This window comes from Macaca nemestrina, chromosome 13, assembly GCF_043159975.1.
Source record: "Macaca nemestrina isolate mMacNem1 chromosome 13, mMacNem.hap1, whole genome shotgun sequence".
NCBI classification, from domain to species: Eukaryota; Metazoa; Chordata; class Mammalia; order Primates; family Cercopithecidae; genus Macaca; species Macaca nemestrina.
Genome location: NC_092137.1, coordinates 103,336,687 through 103,354,753, shown reverse-complemented (window position 1 = coordinate 103,354,753; position 18,067 = coordinate 103,336,687). Strand labels below are relative to the sequence as shown.

At 39.8% G+C, this 18,067-nt stretch overlaps 1 protein-coding gene and 1 long non-coding RNA gene across 3 annotated transcripts in view; both read right to left on the bottom strand.

Annotated features, from left to right (window-relative positions):
* The window catches only part of LOC105496029 (ribose 5-phosphate isomerase A), a 54,585-nt gene that overhangs the window by 17,712 nt on the left and 18,806 nt on the right, over positions 1-18,067 (bottom strand). The window contains exons 1-3 of one of the 2 annotated variants that reach the window (XM_071077047.1): positions 13,562-16,184; positions 9,590-9,804; positions 1,439-1,498 (exon numbers count right to left, since the gene is read on the bottom strand). In XM_071077047.1, the coding sequence (XP_070933148.1) occupies positions 1,439-1,498; positions 9,590-9,804; positions 13,562-13,619 (333 nt within the window). In that variant the 5' untranslated portion in view covers positions 13,620-16,184. Of the gene's footprint in view, positions 1-1,438; positions 1,499-9,589; positions 9,805-13,561; positions 16,185-18,067 lie in introns of those variants that run through there. The other variant, XM_011766063.3, reaches the window with a different exon arrangement.
* LOC139357923 (uncharacterized) lies at positions 1,505-8,541 on the bottom strand. The gene is made up of 3 exons (XR_011611969.1): positions 7,929-8,541; positions 7,552-7,713; positions 1,505-2,508 (listed from the first exon to the last, which is right to left on the bottom strand). It is a non-coding gene; the product is annotated as an uncharacterized lncRNA (long non-coding RNA).

Here is an 18,067-nt window from a genome sequence, read left to right as displayed (position 1 = left end):
ATTTCTCACCACTCATGGTATCTGCATGGACAATGCAGGAACCCCAAGTATATTTTTAAAGACAGCAAGCAGTATGCAGGGTACAAATTCTATTCATGGTGCAGTTACTAAGTTGCCTGGCATGGCTGGCAAGGCACAGGTATAAAAAATGCAGGTCCATATGGGTCATGTTTGCTTCCAGGATTTTACAGACTCCAGCCTTTGTCTGAAGTTACAGTCAGCACTGCTCTCCGCAAGCCTGCATTAACCCGAGTCAGGCTGCACTGTGGCAATTCTCAGGGGTATGGAAAGTGGCAACTTTTTCTGTCTGGGCTCCAGGCCCACCTTCAGCCCAAACCACTCTCTTCACAGCTGCTGAACACATGATCAGCCTGTGCCCCTGGCTCTGCCCACGGAAATCTCCAAGTCCTTCCCATAGTTCTTACTAACCCCTGTGAGGCCCATGTGTATGACAGAAACATGGGCTACTAGATCACCATCAAGTCTCAACCCCCCGCCTGGTTTTCCAGGTGCCTCAAAACCACCCCACTTTTCCTATCCAGCTTTGCTTTCCCTCTCCCCACTATGCACCAACGCAGTACACTCACTCTGTCCTATCACCCCAGCCAGTCTGAGCAGTGTCCATTTGCCCATGTGGAGCTGTTCCTGTGGTTCCCATCTACCACCCTCTGGAATGTTCTCTCCTGCCCTTGCCACCTGGCCTTTAGAGCGCAATTCAAACTTTACCTCTTCCCAAAAAACTCAAACTAGCATTAGTCTAGAATAGATGTGCCTGAGTTCAAATTCTGATTCTGCCACTTAAAAACTGTGGCATTAGCCATATGACTTACCCTCTCTGTGCCTTTTTCACATCTATAAAATGGGAAAATTATGGTATCCTATCTTCACGAATACTGGAGATGAAAGTTTAATACAGGTACAGCACTCAGCACAAAAGCTGGTACATAATAAAGACTCAAAAAATGCCAGCTACAGTGTGTGATGCTGCTCACCCTCATCAACGTCAGTCTCCCCTGGACTGCCCCGTGTTAGTCTTTACCACAAAACTTAATTTTAATGTTTTCAAATGTCCATGGCTGCCTCAGATGATTCTTCCTTATTTCTACTTAGTGGCAAGCTCCATCAGCTGGCTCACTCTTATATCTCTGCACAAAGACCTCAGGAAGCCCTAGGATGCAGCCCTGGGCTTGCCCACTTCCCTTCACTACATTCACACTGAGCCCTCGGGGTTAAACCACAAGGAAGGTGGTGGAAAGGAACCACCTCGGCACTTGTGACCTCAGCCAAAATTAATACTCAAGGTCCCAGGAGAAAACTTGGTACAACTAACTGACATCTTCCCTAGATTTGACAAGATATCTGGAGCTCACGAACAAGTGACAGCCACAAAAAAGCAGAGAGAAATACTCAGTGGTCTGCCTCTGAGTGGCAATCTTACCTCTGGGTGTCGATCCAGGTCACTGAGGGTCAAGCCATACTGCAGGATGAGCTGGCGGGCCTGCGGGGGACAGGGAAGAGCAACCACAAACATTTACCTGAGTTCATGGCAAGGATTCTCAGAATTCTTCTGGATTTAAGTGTCCCAAGTCCTGCCCAAGCTCACTCCCAAAGCCCAGCATGGCCCTCCAAGAGGTAGGAGATCTAGCCCCATGGATGGCAAAACTAACTGCTGATCCAACCTGGGAGCTGGACAAAGGCAAACAGCGCAGCAAAGACCCTGTTCCAATGCGAAGCTAAGAGCTCCTCCTCAGTGCAGCAAAGACCCTGTTCCAATGCGAAGCTAAGAGCTCCTCCTCAGGGCAGCAAAGACCCTGTTCCAATGCGAAGCTAAGAGCTCCTCCTCAGGGCAGCAAAGACCCTGTTCCAATGCGAAGCTAAGAGCTCCTCATCAGGGACTTGTGACGAAAGAGAATGCCATGGCATCCTAAAGCTTCTGGCAAAACAAGTGCGACAAAAAGTTCCTAACGTAGAACCAAATCCATAACATTTTAGAAAAGCTTTTAAAACAATCCAATGGTATAAAAACAGACTGAGGAAGATCACTATGAATGGACACGGAGTGATTTCCAGCCCACACCGTTAAGTAAATATAAGAAACAGAAAATATACACTTAAAAATGCCAGAAACCAAAAAGACTAAGTGAGGAAATCAGCAAATTTAGCACACTAGACTGGGAGAGATTTAGGATGTTTGTGAAAAAGTCAGCACCACTGACTTTATAGTCATGCTTCAGAGCTAATCTTTTTAAAAAGGTGACAAAAGGGGAGAACACTGGTTACAGCCAAGACATGGCTCTGAGCAGGATTCGTAGCTGGAATAAAGGAACCTCAAAACTTCATGTTTGAATGCCCAAGTCCTAGCGATGTGGGTTTATGTTCATGTCATTGTTTATAATGCACAGAAACCAAACGTTTCTTAAAACAAAAAGCACCTGAGATTAAGAATCAGAAGGTCCAGGTTCTAATCTTAAATGAGCCAGCTCTGTGACCCTTGGCAATTTTTCTCATCTATAAAAAGGTAGGGACAGATGAAATGACCAAAGTCAACTTTCGAATCTAAAATCCTAAGACTCTAAGACTAAAACATAAAGATCTTGAAAATTGTAATGTTGGAGCCAAATTCAAACAAACTAAAAAATATATTTTTAAAGGATAAGACAAAAAACTCTGAACCCCAGATATGATGTTATTAAAAAGTATTGATGTTATTAGAAATTATTGCTTTTTTTTTTTTTAAGTATTGTGATGTTTAAAAGACTCTCTATTTTTCAGAGAGACATATGAAATATATACAATGAAATAATATTATGCCTGGAATTTGTTTCTAAATAACAAGAGTCGGGGGATATTTAGGTATGGATGAAACAGGATTGGCTGTGAATTGATAATTATTGAAACTGGGTGCTGAGTACATGGAAGTTAATTTTATAGTTCTCCCTCCTTTCTAAACTTTGAAATTTTCCATAATAAAAAGCTAAAATAAAATGCTGGCTGAATAAGCAAGTTCAAAAACACACTTATGATTTTGTACTTACTAAAGAGAAATATATACTGTAAAGGAAAACAGCAAAAATAGTATTGCTAGATTATTTCTTAATTCTTAGATTTCTCCAAAAGTACTATTAGAACTATGCTGTCATTAAAAACAAAAAGAAAGAGAGATCATGTCCTTTTCAGGAACATGGATGGAGCCAGAGGCCATTATCCTTAGCAAACTAGCGCAGGAACAGAAAACCAAATACCACATGTTCTCACTTATAAGTGGGAGCTAACACAGCGCAACAATACACACTGGGGCTGACTGAAGGACAGAGGGTGGAGGGTGGGAGGAAGGAGAGGATCAGGGAAAATAACTAATGGGTACTAGGCTTAATATCTCCGTGACAAAATAATCTGTACAACAAACCCCCACGACACGAGTTTACCTATATAACAAACCTGCACATGTACCCCTGAACTTTAAAGTTCAAAAAAGTAAAAGTAGTATTAGAGAAACCATCCTAACTTCAGATCTGAGACTATAAAAACATTGGAAAGTGACCTCTTAGATGGCCCCAATAATCCTCACCTCCTGATATTCATCCCTTTGGGTCATCACTTCCCACTGTCCCAGAACTGGTCTGTGTGAGTGACCAATGGCACAAAGCGGAGGTGATGACATGACACCTCTGAAATTAGTTTATAAAGAATGCTGCAGAAGGAGGGCAGGGGTAAGGCTGCAGAGTGGCACACTTCTCTCTCTCCCTCACACACACACACGCACGCAAGTGCGCATACATACACACATGCATGCACACGTGCGCGCGCACGCACACACACACACACGGGGTATTAAACCAATCATTAACACATCGCTTCGCTAACACCCATGCACGGTGGCTCATGCCTGTAATCCCAGCACCTTCGGAGGCCAAGGTAGGTGGATCAGTTGAGGCCAGGAGTTCAAGACCAGCCTGACCAACATGGTGAAACCCCGTCTCTACTAAAAATACAAAAATTAGCTGGGCATCATGGTGTGTACCTGTAATCCCAGCTACTCAGGAGGCTGAGGCAGGAGGATCACCTGAGACCAGGAGGTGGAGGGTGGCAGTGAGCCAAGATAGTGCCAATGCACTCCAGCCTGGGCGACAGAGCAATACTCTGTCTCAAAAACAAAACAAACAAACAAAAACCACACTGCTAACTGATAAGGACATTTTAAAAATAGGTGTCGTGTCCTAGACAAGGAGTTGGCTCTCCTTCCCCTAAAAGGCACATTATCTCCACTGCTTCTCTACCATATACTTATAAAATATTGCATACGTGAATGTAGCATTAATTCTTTGAACATTTGTGGAGTGCCAGGCACCACACCAGACACTGAAGATAGTAACACACACTCTCCATGCACAAGGGCCTCTATATTCTTATATAAATGTATATACCTTAAATCAGGGGTGTCCAGCCTTTTGGTTTCCCTGGATCACACTGGAAGAATTGTCTTGGGCCACACATAAAATACACTAACACTACCAATAGCTGATGAGCTTAAAAAAAAAAAAAAAAAAAAATCACAAAACAACTCAATGTTTTAAGAAAGTTTATGAACTTGTGTTGGACCACATTCAAAGCCATCTTGGGCCACAGGTTGGACAAGCTTGCCTTAAATGATCACCACAACCAACTGAGCTATGCCTCCTCACCACAACCACTGGCCACCCAGCCTAGTATCTGACCAAAGCCTGGCACATGAAAACGGCCTGGTCGGTAAGCACTGTCTATATCTGCAGCTGAGAGGCCCTCTGTGATTCCCCTGCATACCCCCACACTCCACCCTCAACCTCTGCAAGCCCTGAGACTCTCCCATTTTCCCCAACAGACAATAAGCAACAACACAAGAGGAACATCTGTACTCCCTTAAAACAGTTCTGTGCCCCAATTCACAACACGGGTCTCAGAAATTCTGCCAGTTTGTTAAAATGGACAACTGAAGTACTTCAGAATGGGACGTTTTATGGAGACAGGATCTTTAGAGAGGTAATCAAATTCAAATGAGGCCATTGGAGTAAGCTCTAAATCAATGTAACTGGTGTCCTTATTAAAAGCGGAAATTTTGACACAGAAACAAATAGGCCCACAGGGAGAACAACATGTGAACATGCAGGCAGAGATCAGGGGGATGGACCTACAAGCCAAGGAACACCAAAGGATATCGGCAACCCACCGAGAGAGTTAGGAGGAAGGCACAGAACAGATTCTCCTTCACAGTCTCAGAGAACCAATTCTGCCAACACCTTTATCTCGGAGTTCTAGCCTCCAGAACTCTCAGACAATACATTTCTGGGTTTTTTTAAGCTACTCAGTCTGTAGAACCCTGTTATGGCAGCCTTGGCAAACTGATGCATGGAGTTTAACAAACAGCATGAGGGTTTTGACCCACTGCTGGCTCAGTGAGCATATGCAGCCTCTGGTGCTCCACTGAGATTTGCAACTGCTAGACACCAGAAGCTTCTAACAGGCAAGGAAAAAGGTTTCTGGAGCATGTAAACACCCCTGCCTGCACTTCTGGCCAGAGCTCGGGAAAGTGCAAGGAGCAGAAAAGCTAATGATTAGCTTGTGATTCTGAAGAAAGACAAGAAGCAAACCCCACAGCTGGTACCTCTAAATGTCTCTTGTGATTAGGGACAGTGGCACTTGGCAGGCTAACGGTACTTCTGTTTTCCCTTAATTTGACAATAAAACCTGAAAATGTAGTTCTATTATTTCACAAAATGTGGTTTTCAGGTTTTGTGGTGCTTACATAGTAGAAGCGTAAACATTTTCCCTTCTACTACCCAATCAAGGTAGAACCGAAGACAGAGTGAGCAATAAACGCTGTTTTTGGTTTAAACCAGTTCTGGCTTTCAAGTGCTTTACCTTCTTCTTTACCTTCTATCTTTAAAATTAAAGGCCTTTAATTTTAATCCACCAAATCCACCAAAATCATTTAAATCCCTACAGGTTTACTTATTTAAAAAGTAGGGCATAAAACTGTTGGGGCTCAGGATACCCCAAAATAAAAGCCTCAGAAACATCCTCGGGAGCTGCCAGGCATGGTGGTTCACTCCTATAATCCCAGCACTTTGGGAGGCCCAGGTGGGTGGATCACCTGAGGTTGGGAGTTCGAGATCAGCCTGGCCAACATGGTGAAATCCCATCTCTACTACTAAAAATACAAAAAAATTAGCTGGGTGTGGTGCCATATGTTTGTAATCTCATCTACTAGGGAGGCTGAAGCATAAGAATCACTTGAACCTGGGAGGTGGAGGTTGAAGTGAGCCAAGATCACACCACTGCACTCCAGCGTGGGTGACAGAGTGAGACTCTGTTTCAAAAAAAACAAAACAAAATAAAACAAAAAAAGAAAGAAAGAAAAGAAAGAAAAAAGAAAGAAATATCTTCAGAAGCAAAAGTTCCTTTCAATTTATTCTGCCCTCCTGACTCTGGCCCCTCATGCTCCCCTGAGGATAGCCATAGAAACTAGAATCCCTCCTCCCCAAGGCAGGTCACAGAAACCACAACCACTTTCCTTTTCCCTTTCCCCAAAGCCACACATAAAACTGTGAAAGGAAAATAAATCTTGAGGCCCCATAACCACTCCAGCTGGGAACTGCTTAGGGCAAACCTGCCTCCCATTCTATTCAAAGTCATCCCTCTGCTCACTGTGATAAATGCATATCTGATTGCCTCCTTTGGAAAGGCTAATTAGATGCTCAAAAGAATGCAACCCTGTGTCTCTTATATACTATGAGCTGGAAGCCCCCTTCCAGCTTCAAGTCCTCCCGCCTTTGCTTGAGTTGTCCCACCTTTCCAGACCAAACCAATGTTCATCTTGCATATACTGATTAACACCTCATGTCTCCCTAAAATATACAAAACCAAACTGTGCTCTGACCACCTTGGCCACATGTCATCAGGACCTCCTGAGGCGTGTCATAACCACGTGCCCTCAACTTTGGCAATATAAACTTTCTAAATTAACTGAAACCTGTCTCAGATTTTCAGGGTTGACATTTTGGTAACCACAGAGGATTCTGAGTGGAGGTGCCCCTGACCTTTGACAAATCTCCTATCAGTGCCTGGGACCAGCATGAGCTAATTTTATGGCTCAAACCAACAGGACAATTTGCTGAGGTCTGGGAGTACACCCTCCGGAGAATCCCTGATCTCCCCAAATCTGGTCAAAAATCTAAAGTTTGTTTTGCTGTACAACTCACCGCTCTTTTTTTTTTTTTTTTGGAGTTTTACTTGCTTCCAGCAAGGAAGGCAAGGCAGGCAAGATTTCCTGTTTCCATGATGATGGAAGGCAGGTAACTCCTTTATGGAGTTTGACCTCACTCCCAGCAGGGAATATGAGTTCAAGTTTTTTTGGTTTTTTTTCCTCCTGCTTCTAGGGCAGTAGAAAGCAGTCTTTAGCCTGAAACCCATCCCTAGGTAAGTCTTTAGCCTGAAACCCATCCCTAGGTAAGTAGTTGAATTGAAGTTTTATCTTGTCTAAAGTTTAACAACCAGTTGGTTTTAATTTCTCCTTACCATTAGAGCACTCAGTGTTCATACTGCCAGCGTTTTTGCTGTTGTTTGTTGCAGTCTTCTCCCAACAGATTTGACCAACTCTACCTGACTTGATCAAATCCAAGTAAGAATTCCAAATTATCAGTAACAAACCCTTTCTACTTTGGCTAAAGTTCCTCGCAGCTGAAAAAGAGGGAAAAACAAACAAAAAAACTATGCACTTGGTTTCTGTGTTTGCTTCCTGTCTTTAAAAAAAAAAAAAAAAAAAGTTCTTTCGTTTACTTTTCTTCCACTCTATACTTCTCCTTCCCCCTTTGCCATCTGCAGTACCAAAAAAAGTCTAATGTTTATAATGACTTGAACTCCTTTAAAGAATTCAGAACAAAGGTGCCACTCACCACAGTTGGGGTGTTCTGTTTTCCCTGTGGAGTTTCAAGAGTCATGTGCAGATTCTTCTTAGGTCTAAAGCTCTGTTTTCCTGTATTGCGTGACCTGAACTCTTTGGCTGTGGGGTACCAGAGATTACCTTGTACAGTACAGAAAGGATTTGACCATGGCTTGTATAATGGCAGACGAGACAAAGAACTGTTATTGTCTTTGTTTCAAAGCTAAATTACAAACTAAATTCCTCCCAAAGACCAGTAATGAACAAGGACAGCATAAAGGTAGAAGCAAGATAGAGTCCGTTAGGTCCTATCTTCTTCACTGTCTCAGAATTTTGCAATGGAGAGTTTTATAACTTTAATGACTACCAAACTTTTCATAATCTAGATAAACAAGTCAATGTAATGCGACAAATACTTGTATACAAACTTGTCATAATTTAGAATCAAAAGTTATATTATAGATATTTCATTATTTGGATATTTTCCAATAAAAATATATTGTAGGAAAACATTCTTTCTAAAAAAAGTGCCCTTAAAAAGGTGAACACTTTTTGTCTGATTCAAAGCTTTTTTAAAGGTTATGTATAAAACAAGGTAAAAGAAACCACAAAATAAGAGAGACGTAAAGTAAAGGTTTTTTTTGGTGAAAAAGCTTAAAGAGAAATAATTTTATGAGAAAAAATCTTGTATGATTAATTTGGACCTAGAATAATATGACTGGTTGTTTAAGAAAGAGGTATGTTCAGGACAAACCAGAAAGTCCAAGCATGTCATGAGGAGTCTAAGGCACAATAAAAGGATTAAAAAAAAATTTTTTTACATGATCAAGCTGTCTATAAATAAAGGAAAATGATAATGGTCTTTCTGGAGATTGGGTTTGCTATTTTAAAAAGCCATTTATATACTAAAGAATTTATTAGAACAGTCAGGGATTGATTTCTTAAGGGATTTACTCTTAATAATTAGAGATTTTAATTATGCTTTAAAATAAATATATGTAAAGATATATTTAATGTTATTAGTACATAATCATGTTTCAATACATAATTATAATTACATAATATATATTATATGAACTCATCCTTTCTTATGGCTGCATTCCATGGTGTATATGCACCGCATTTCCTTTATCCAGTCTATCACCGATGGGCATTTGGGCTGGTTCCAAGTCTTTGCTATTGTGAATAGTGCTGCAATAAACATACATGTGCATGTGTGTGTGTGTGTGTGTATATATATATATAATAGATATAAAAAACATATCTATTATATATTAACATATTAATTATAGTAATAAAATATACTAATATGTTGTATTATATATTAGTTATACTAATTATATTAAAATACAATTATATTAATATAATTAATATATTTATAAAATATAATTACATTAATAAAATTAATAAATTTATGTATATTAAAGTATAATTATTAAATGTTTTTCTTTTTTTATTATACTTAAAGCTCTGGAATACATGTGCAGAACGTGCAGGTTTGTTACATAGGTATATACATGGCATGGTGGTTTGCTGCACCCATCAACCCATCATCTACATCGGCTATTTCTCCTAATGCTATTTCTCTCCTAGCCCCTCACCCACTGACAGGCCCCAGTGTGTGATGTTCCCCTCCCTGTGTCCATGTGTTTTCATTGTTCAACTCCCACTTACGAATGAGAACAAGCAGTGTTTGGTTTTCTGTTCTTGTGTTAGTTCGCTAAGAATGATGGTTTCCAGCTTCATCCATGTCCGTGCAAAGGACATGAACTCATCCTTTTTTATGGCTGCATAGTATTCCATGGTGTATATGTGCCACATTTTCTTCATCCAGTCTATCATTGATGGGCATTTGGGTTGGTTCCAAGTCTTTGCTACTGTGAATAGTGCTGCAATAAACATACATGAGAATGTGTCTTTATAGTACAATGATTTATAATCCTTGGGGTATATTCCCAGTAATGGGATTGCTGGGTGAAATGGCATTTCTGGTTCTAGATCCTTGAGGAATTGCCACACTGTCTTCCACAATGGTTGAACTAATTTACACTCCTACCAACAATGTAAAAGCGTTCCTATTTCTCCACATCCTCTCTAGCATCTGTTGTTTCCTGACTTTTTAATGATAGCCATTCTAACCAGTGTGAGATGGTATCTCATAACTATTAAATATATTTCTATATATTTAAATAATATATATTTAAAATATATTTAATAACGTATTTTAAAATAATTTAAATTTTTTAAATTTTGTTTTAGAAGTTTGACATTTATTGCATCTCACCATTTTCAGTTTTCTCTCCCCTTTTAAAAGGAGCAAAGTAATGCTCTCCAACTCATTTTCAGCTCATATAAGTTTTTTTCCCCTCAAGTTCTATTTGTTGTGGCCTGATGCTAACAATAATTTCTTAAAGGTCTAAAGGAAATGTTTTCTTCCAACATAATATTCTGTAACTGGCCTAACAGATTTTACGTTTTATGGAAATAATTCCTATGGCATTAAGTTTTGGTTTGCTTAGGAAAAAAACTGAGACTAATTTTTTTTTTTTAATTAAGGTTATTACATCCATGTATCTTTTTGTATGTGCTTTTAAAGTTCTTGTAATATTAAGTTACAGGGCTTTGACTCCTGAGTCTGAAAAGGATACCAAGTCTTGTGAAATCTTAAATACTGACAGCAATTAAAGCCTCATCATCAGATCCCATATAAGATGTCAATCAAAATAAACTTCATTACTGAGACACAGGCCAGAAATTAAAGCTATTCAACTCCTCAAGGCCAAGGGACTATCATGGAAGAGGTGGGTGTGTGAGATTGTCAGAGCCAATTCTGAGAGATAAAATAAGTTCAGTTTCACTATAAATAAATCATTAATGTCAAAAGCACACTGATGCAAGACCAGCATATGGGCACCTGTGTCAGATGAGCAAGGTTATCTTGAGGCATTAACCAACTCCTTAATAAAGGTTATAAAGTTTATAAAAGGCTTATGGAAGTTATATCTTATGTTCAAGATTAAAATGTTATAAATTGTTTATAAATTTTGGAAAACTAATTAGCTTCATGTTTTTATTAGGGCTTATTGTTTGGAAAATTAAGTTTCCTCTTTTAAAAAATAAAGGTTTTTAACTTTTTTTTTTTTTTTTAAATCCTTAGGTTATCACTTTGGTTAAATGAATGACTTATTTTACAATGACCTGTGATCCTCTTTTGTGATATCAAGTGTTTTAAACGTTTGATATTTGACAATATTTCCAAAATCAAATTATAAATTATGTCTTTTTCTGACCTAATTAAATCTTTAAGATACCAGGTTCCCTAAAATCCAATGACATAATTTGGCTTATTTGGTATAAAAATTATACAGGAAGCATTGTCATTTATGAAATAGTGTTTGCTTTTCTCTGGGCTGTATTTGTATAAATGTTATTAGTATGTGTTCCAAAATTATGGGAAACTCCTATAATTCTGATATGACTTAATATATGTTATCAGTAATAATTATAATTGGTATGTTAAATTACTATGTGCCACAGAGGTAACAAATTTCCTTCTCAATTGTGTCTTTGACTATGGCTGCCCTAAAACTTTTTGTCATCTATGACAACTGTTGTCTTGTTTAGTACTCTTTAGAAGGTGGCTTTATAATGAGCTATAAAACTCTTAACAGGTGCTCTTGAATAGAAGTTTCTCATAACTTTGGAGATTGTAACATCAGAATAAAGAAAAAACTTTCAGGACTCAGAGAGCTGAAATATTCATGAATATCAAGCAGAACAGGAATTAACTGCATGGACTAAACTAATAGAAGTCTGAAGTAATCTTTTTAACGTTTTGCTTAAGACGTTGCTGATCCTTTTATTTTTCAGAGTCAAAAACTTCTTTTAAGCTTTTAACAATTTAGTAAAGTATACTGTTATGAACCAAATTTGGGGCATACCTGTTTTTCTCTACCTGATTTCTACAAAATTTGGGGAGTATTGGTGACTCCTCTTACCTTATGACAATACAGTTATTTGCATAAGTGCAATAAGAATCTGTATTTGTAATGGGGCACAATTAAATAAACTGGTTATTTTACCAACACTTTAACCTGAATGGTGTGTCTTCCATAAAGAAATCAAACTGACTTATGGAGTCAATAAAAGGCCGTTGGAAAAACTTATACCTTTGTCTACACAGTCCCAGTACAGGGTTCCTGACCTGTGGTAAGTAAAGAATGTCACTTTCTGACAGGCCCAGGAGGCCCAAGTTTATCTTGGAACCTCAAGAGGAAAGGAATTCACCCAGCTCATAGGTATTTGATGGTACAAATCCACAATGGATGGGCTCGGCTCAAAAAAAGGAGTCTTATCTGAGATTCCTTCTATGGAACAAAGTTCCATTAAAGCCAATTTAAAAGCCTATGTAAAAAAAGTAATTATCATTCTTGCTGCACTGTATACAAATAATAAGGCCAAGTAAAATAATGCAAATCAGTCCTACCATGATTTGTCTTTAGTAAAAATGGGAAACTAGAGAAAAATTGTTTCAAAAACTACAGCACACCTGTTGTTACATTCCAGTCTTGCCTACATTTTTTCAATTTTACTATTTTCTACAACTTGAACCAAATTCTAATTTTCCTTAGAAAATAATAATATTTTCTAATATTTTCTAAAATAATGTCTTCAGGCTTTTTTTTTTCCCCCTTCTTTTTTCCCCACTGTTCCAAATTTGGAGTCACTGAAAACTGAACTGTGCTTTCATAAAGCCCTGCAAACTGAAGCTAGACAACTTAAACTTTAGAAGAAAACAACAGCAACCTATTTACATACATAAGCCACTTTCATACCTGTCTACTAATGTATGGACTTTAGAGCAAGGTGGCCTACATCAGTTTTCCAGGATTGTTCTTTTGTTTGTTGTTGCTTTTCTCCCTTCCTCCCCCTATTTACTCTTCATAGGACATGAGACTTCACGACCTGCTAAAAATGAACTTTCCTAAAAACTCAGGACCTACCTGTCTAGGAATAAACAATCCCAGCCAAGAGAGATCAGAAGAAACCTGAAACCAGAAACTCATTTTCTTCTAAAATGCTTTCTCCAAAAGATTTTTTAAAAGAAAGTGGGGAAATGTGAAAGGAAAATAAATCTGGGGCCCCAAAGTCACTCAAGCTGGGAAATGCTTAGGGCAAACCTGCCTCTCATTCGATTGAGTCACCCCTCTGCTCACTGAGATAAATGCATATGTGATTGCCTCTTTTGGAAAGGCTAATCAGAAACTCAAAAGAATGCAACCATTTGTCTCTTACCTGCCTATGACCTGGAAGCTCCCTCCCTGCTTCAAGTCTTCCCGCCTTTGCTTCGAGTTGTCCCGCCTTTCCAGACCAAACCAATGTTCATCTTGCATATGTTGACTGATGGCTCATGTCTCCCTAAAATGTATAAAACCAAACTGTGCTCTGACCACCTTGGGCACATGTCATCAGGACCTCCGGAAGTGTATCACAGGCATGTGTCCTAAACTTTGGCAATATAAACTTTCTAAATTATCTGAGACTTATCTCACATTTTGGGGGTTCACAAAATTTAACAATATTACTCTAACCTCCTCCCTCCCTCATCTTTCTATGCCAAAACTGGACATAAAGAAATTATCTCACCTATCTTTGTTTGACTGTAGGTCATAAGACCCCCATTCCAAAGACGGCCCTGCCCCATACCAAGAAGGAAGGAGTGCTGCAGAGATCGGGAAGGATCTAAACCGAGGGTCTTGCTGGGTTTCTCAACTCAGCTGGTATCTAATAGCATTAAATCATATCCTTTTTGTCCAATCGTATCTCTACACGGCTGTTCATACTTTGATGAACCCAAGCATAAAAATGAAGAGTTTCCTCTGATCTTTGGATCTTCATGCTGAAGGCACTTGTGCCACATTAAAACAATGATCATACACATTTGTATGCCTTTTGTCAGTTATTTTCAGTGAATCTTCAGAGGGCAAAGGGGAAGTTTTCTCTTGGCCCCCACAAAATATTCTGACTTCCTTTCAACCATTTCCGGAGACTGTATCTGGCTAAACTTAACACAAAAATAAGTTTATGTTTGAGTGGGACAAAAAGTAACCTGAACAAGTGAATTTTAAAAGGCCCTGTGAATTCTCAATGACTCCTCCACCCAATTAACTGGAATGGGCCAGCATTTTCCAGTCTGTATACACTGTTATCAATTGTCACCATAAAACACAGTTAGGTGAAGAGTGCTGTCTTAAAAACACAGGATCAAACTTCCAGGTAAAGATGGCAGTTTGAACACCTGCATTTAGCTCAGCTCTGTAAACCAAAAGGTATCTGAGACAGGTCGCAATCAATGTAGAAAGTTTATTTTGCCAAGGTTAAGGATGTGCCTATGACAGAAACTCAGAAGGTCCTGACATGTGCCTCAAGGTGGTCAGGGTACAGCTTGCTTTTACACATTTTAGGGAGACATGAGACATCAATCAATATGTATCAGATGTACCTAGGTTCAGTCTGATAAGGCAGGACAACTTGAGGTGGTGAAGGGGTCTTCTGGGTCACAAGTAGATAATAGACAAAAGACTGCATTCTTTTGAGTTCTCCAGCCGCCATCCACTGAATACACAATTTAGTCTAGCTCAATATCTGCATTTTTACATAAACAATAGGGTAGAGGAAGCAATCAGATATGGATTTGTCCCAGGTGAGTCTCAGAGGGATTACTTTGAGTTCTGTCTTTTGTCCACAAGGAATCTCCTTGTAGGCAAATTTTGAGGGAGGTATGTACCTTTTTAATTTTGTAGCTATCTTATTTAGAAAGCAAACGGGAGGCAGGTTTGCCTGATATAGTTCCCAGCTTGACTTTTCCCTTGGCTTAGTGATTTGGGGGCCCGAGATTTATTTTTCTTTCACAGCTCCTTCTCAAAACCTCTCTGAAACTACAATAAAGGATTTTTTCTTAAAGGCATAAACCTCACCAAAGAGGAGAAAATAGCAACAAATTTTAAAAGCTGGAATACTGATGGACAACGGTAAATGCAGGAATAAGAAACAAAAAACCGAGGCCAGTACGAAAGAAAGCTAAGAAGTAACTAAAATACCACAGAACCTCCCAAAAGTTTCAGGAAGCAGTGATATTTTCAACTTCAGGATGTGAAGCCAACTTCACAGGGTTAACATGAATTCTGAACAAAAATATAGTTATAATTAAGCATTAATCAGGCTGCACTTTGGCCCACTTCCTTGTAACCAAAAGTCATGTAGCTCTAGACGCTGATCACTTGTATCTTCACTGTTCCTATAGATAGAATTTCTGACATTAGAATCATGGGCTTTTAAGAATTAATTGCATCCCCCAGTGTTCTTATAGATGGGATCTCTGACATTAATTAGAATCATAAGGCTTTTAAGAATTGCTTATGATTTTTTCAGATCCTGAATTCCAGCTGAATAGTTGACATCAACCAGTTTGAAGCTCCTCTTCCCCCCTAAGGGGAACAAAATCAGCATAAGAATACTGTTTCTTCATCTCCTGTCCCTTGACTTCAACCTGCACTCTTTCCAATCATCTCCACACTTCAACCCATTCTACAACCCTTAAAATCCCCAGCCCCCAACTACTCAGGGAGACGGATTTGAGGATTCCTCTTGTATCCCTGACTGGTGGCCCTACGGTTAAATCTTTCTCTGCTACAACCCAGTGTCTCCGTGTATTGATTTGCTGTGTGCATTAAGTGACGAACCTATTGTGGTTACAGTAGGAGTAAAACAAAGAGAAGACTGGTTGAAAGGCTAATGTAAAACTTGTTATACCTCTAATCCTCCCTCTGTACTCCCAAAACAGCATGCTGATTGTCTAGAGAAGGTCAAACGTTGCTCTTAGGACTGGGTGGCCAAGCACATTTGAGGACAAGGGTACCCTACCGGTGAGCTACTGCTGCACAGCAGCTATCCCAGAACTTGGTGGCTGACAAACAAGTCACATGTTCATGCCCAGGTTCAGGAGATGCTGCAAAATGTTGTAGGCACTTTCTCTCATCTACCACAGGTGTTGTATTGAAAACAAGAGAATTAAAAGCAAGTTTACATCCAGGCTACTGACAGACATCTTCTCGTCCTCTTTACCTACTTGACTCCCAGGCCATGGGTAGCCATGCATACCCCTCCCAAAAAGAAATGGGGCAGCCTTCTCTAGGACATCTGACCAGCCAGAGGAAAGACAAATGATCTGACATCAAGAGTTCCCCAACGTAATGACCTGACAGGCAATCCTCATCCTGAGAGCTGGCTGACAATCAGGTAGCCCAGCACTCTTCAAAGGAGCAGACAGGGGCCAGGTACAGTGGCTCACACCTGTAATCCCAGCACTTTGGGAGGCCAAGGCGGGCAGATCAGTTGAGGCCAGGAGTTTGGGACCAGCCTGGCCAACATGGTGAAACCCTGTCTCTACTAAAAACACAAAAAAATTAGCCAGGTATGGTGGCAGGCGCCTGTATTCCCATCTACTTGGAGGCTGAGACAAGAGAATCACTTGAATCCAGGAGGTGGAGGTTGCAGTGAGCCCAGATCGTACCACTGCACTCCATCCTGGACGTCAGAATGAGACTCTGTCTAAAAAAAAACAAAAACAAAAACAAAAAAAAAAACCACAAGAAATTAGCAGATAGGGAACAAAAGATCAAACAATCCAACAGTATTTTCACTGTGTTGGTTGTTACATGACTGCGCTTGTCAAAACTAAAAATTATATTTAAAAGGAGTGAATTTTACTGTGAAGTGTACCTCCCATGAACTGGAAAAAACAACTGAGGAAACTTGTACAAGAAGAAGTCCCTTAAACAAAAATCATTAACATCCTCAAAGAAGAAACTGAAGAAAAAAAAAATGAACCATAAAACAAAAACAAGATCCTACTAAGAAAAATTTTCAGAAAACAAAAAAGGGCAGTTAAAAACTAAACACATGAGAACAAAGAAAGCGCAGTAAAAGGGTCAGAAAAAGACGAAGCTAAAAGTGAAGCAAAGGGACAAAATAAGACTGTCCACAAACACCAAAGTCACAAGAAGGTCCCAGAAAGATGAACCAGAAAAAAACGGCAGGAAGAAAAATGAAATAAATAATAGGGAAAATATTCCCAAAACTGCAGAGACGATGAGCTGTCCCAGCAAGTGCCCAGCACACTGGATGAAAACAGACCCACACCAAGACACACATCATGGTGTTTTCAAAATGCTGGAGAAAAACATGAAAACAAAAGGTTATGTGAGTCCTTTGAGAATTAAAAACAGACTTCACACACAGGATCACAAATCAGAAGGGTATCTACTTCCTCAACAGCAAATTAAAAACCAGAAGACAACAGAGAAATGCCTACAAAATTCCTAAAAGTATTTAACATAGTGTTCTACAGAGTCAAATGACTGACTGAGGAAAAGTCGCATAAAGATATTTTCTTAGCCAGGTGTGGAGGCACACATTTGTATTCCAGCTACTCAGGAGGCTGAGGTGGGAGGATGGCTAGAGGCCAAGGGGTCAAGGCTGCAGTGAACCGAGATTGCACCACTGCACTCCAGCATGGGTGACAGTGAGAAGACACTGTCTCGAGAAAAAAAAAAAGGTCCTATTCGTAGCTTGAGAAAAAAAAAAAAAAATATATATATATATATATATATATATATATATTCAGACATCCAAAATGTCATGGCCAACATAGTGAAACCTCATCTCTACTAAAAATACAAAAAAATCAGCTGGTCATTGTGGCGGGCACCTGTACTCCCAGCTACTCGGGAGGCTAAGGCAGGAGAATCGCTTGAACCCGGGAGGCGGAGGTTGCAGTGAGCTGAGATCAAGCCATTGCACTCCAGCCTGGGTGACAAGAGCAAGACACCATCTTTAAAAAAAAAGAAAGAACAAAGAAGAAAGAAGAAGAAAGAACAAGAAAGGAGAAGAAAGAAGAAAAAGGGAGAAGGAGGTAGGAGGAGGAAGGAGGAGGAAGAAGGAGGAAGAAGGAAGAAGAAGGAAGAAGAAGAAAGAAGGGCTGGGCAAGGTGATTCACGCCTGTAATCCCAGCACTTTGGGAGGCCGAGGCAGGTGGATCACGAGGTCAGGAGGTCGAGACTATCCTGGCCAACATGGTGAAACCCCATCTCT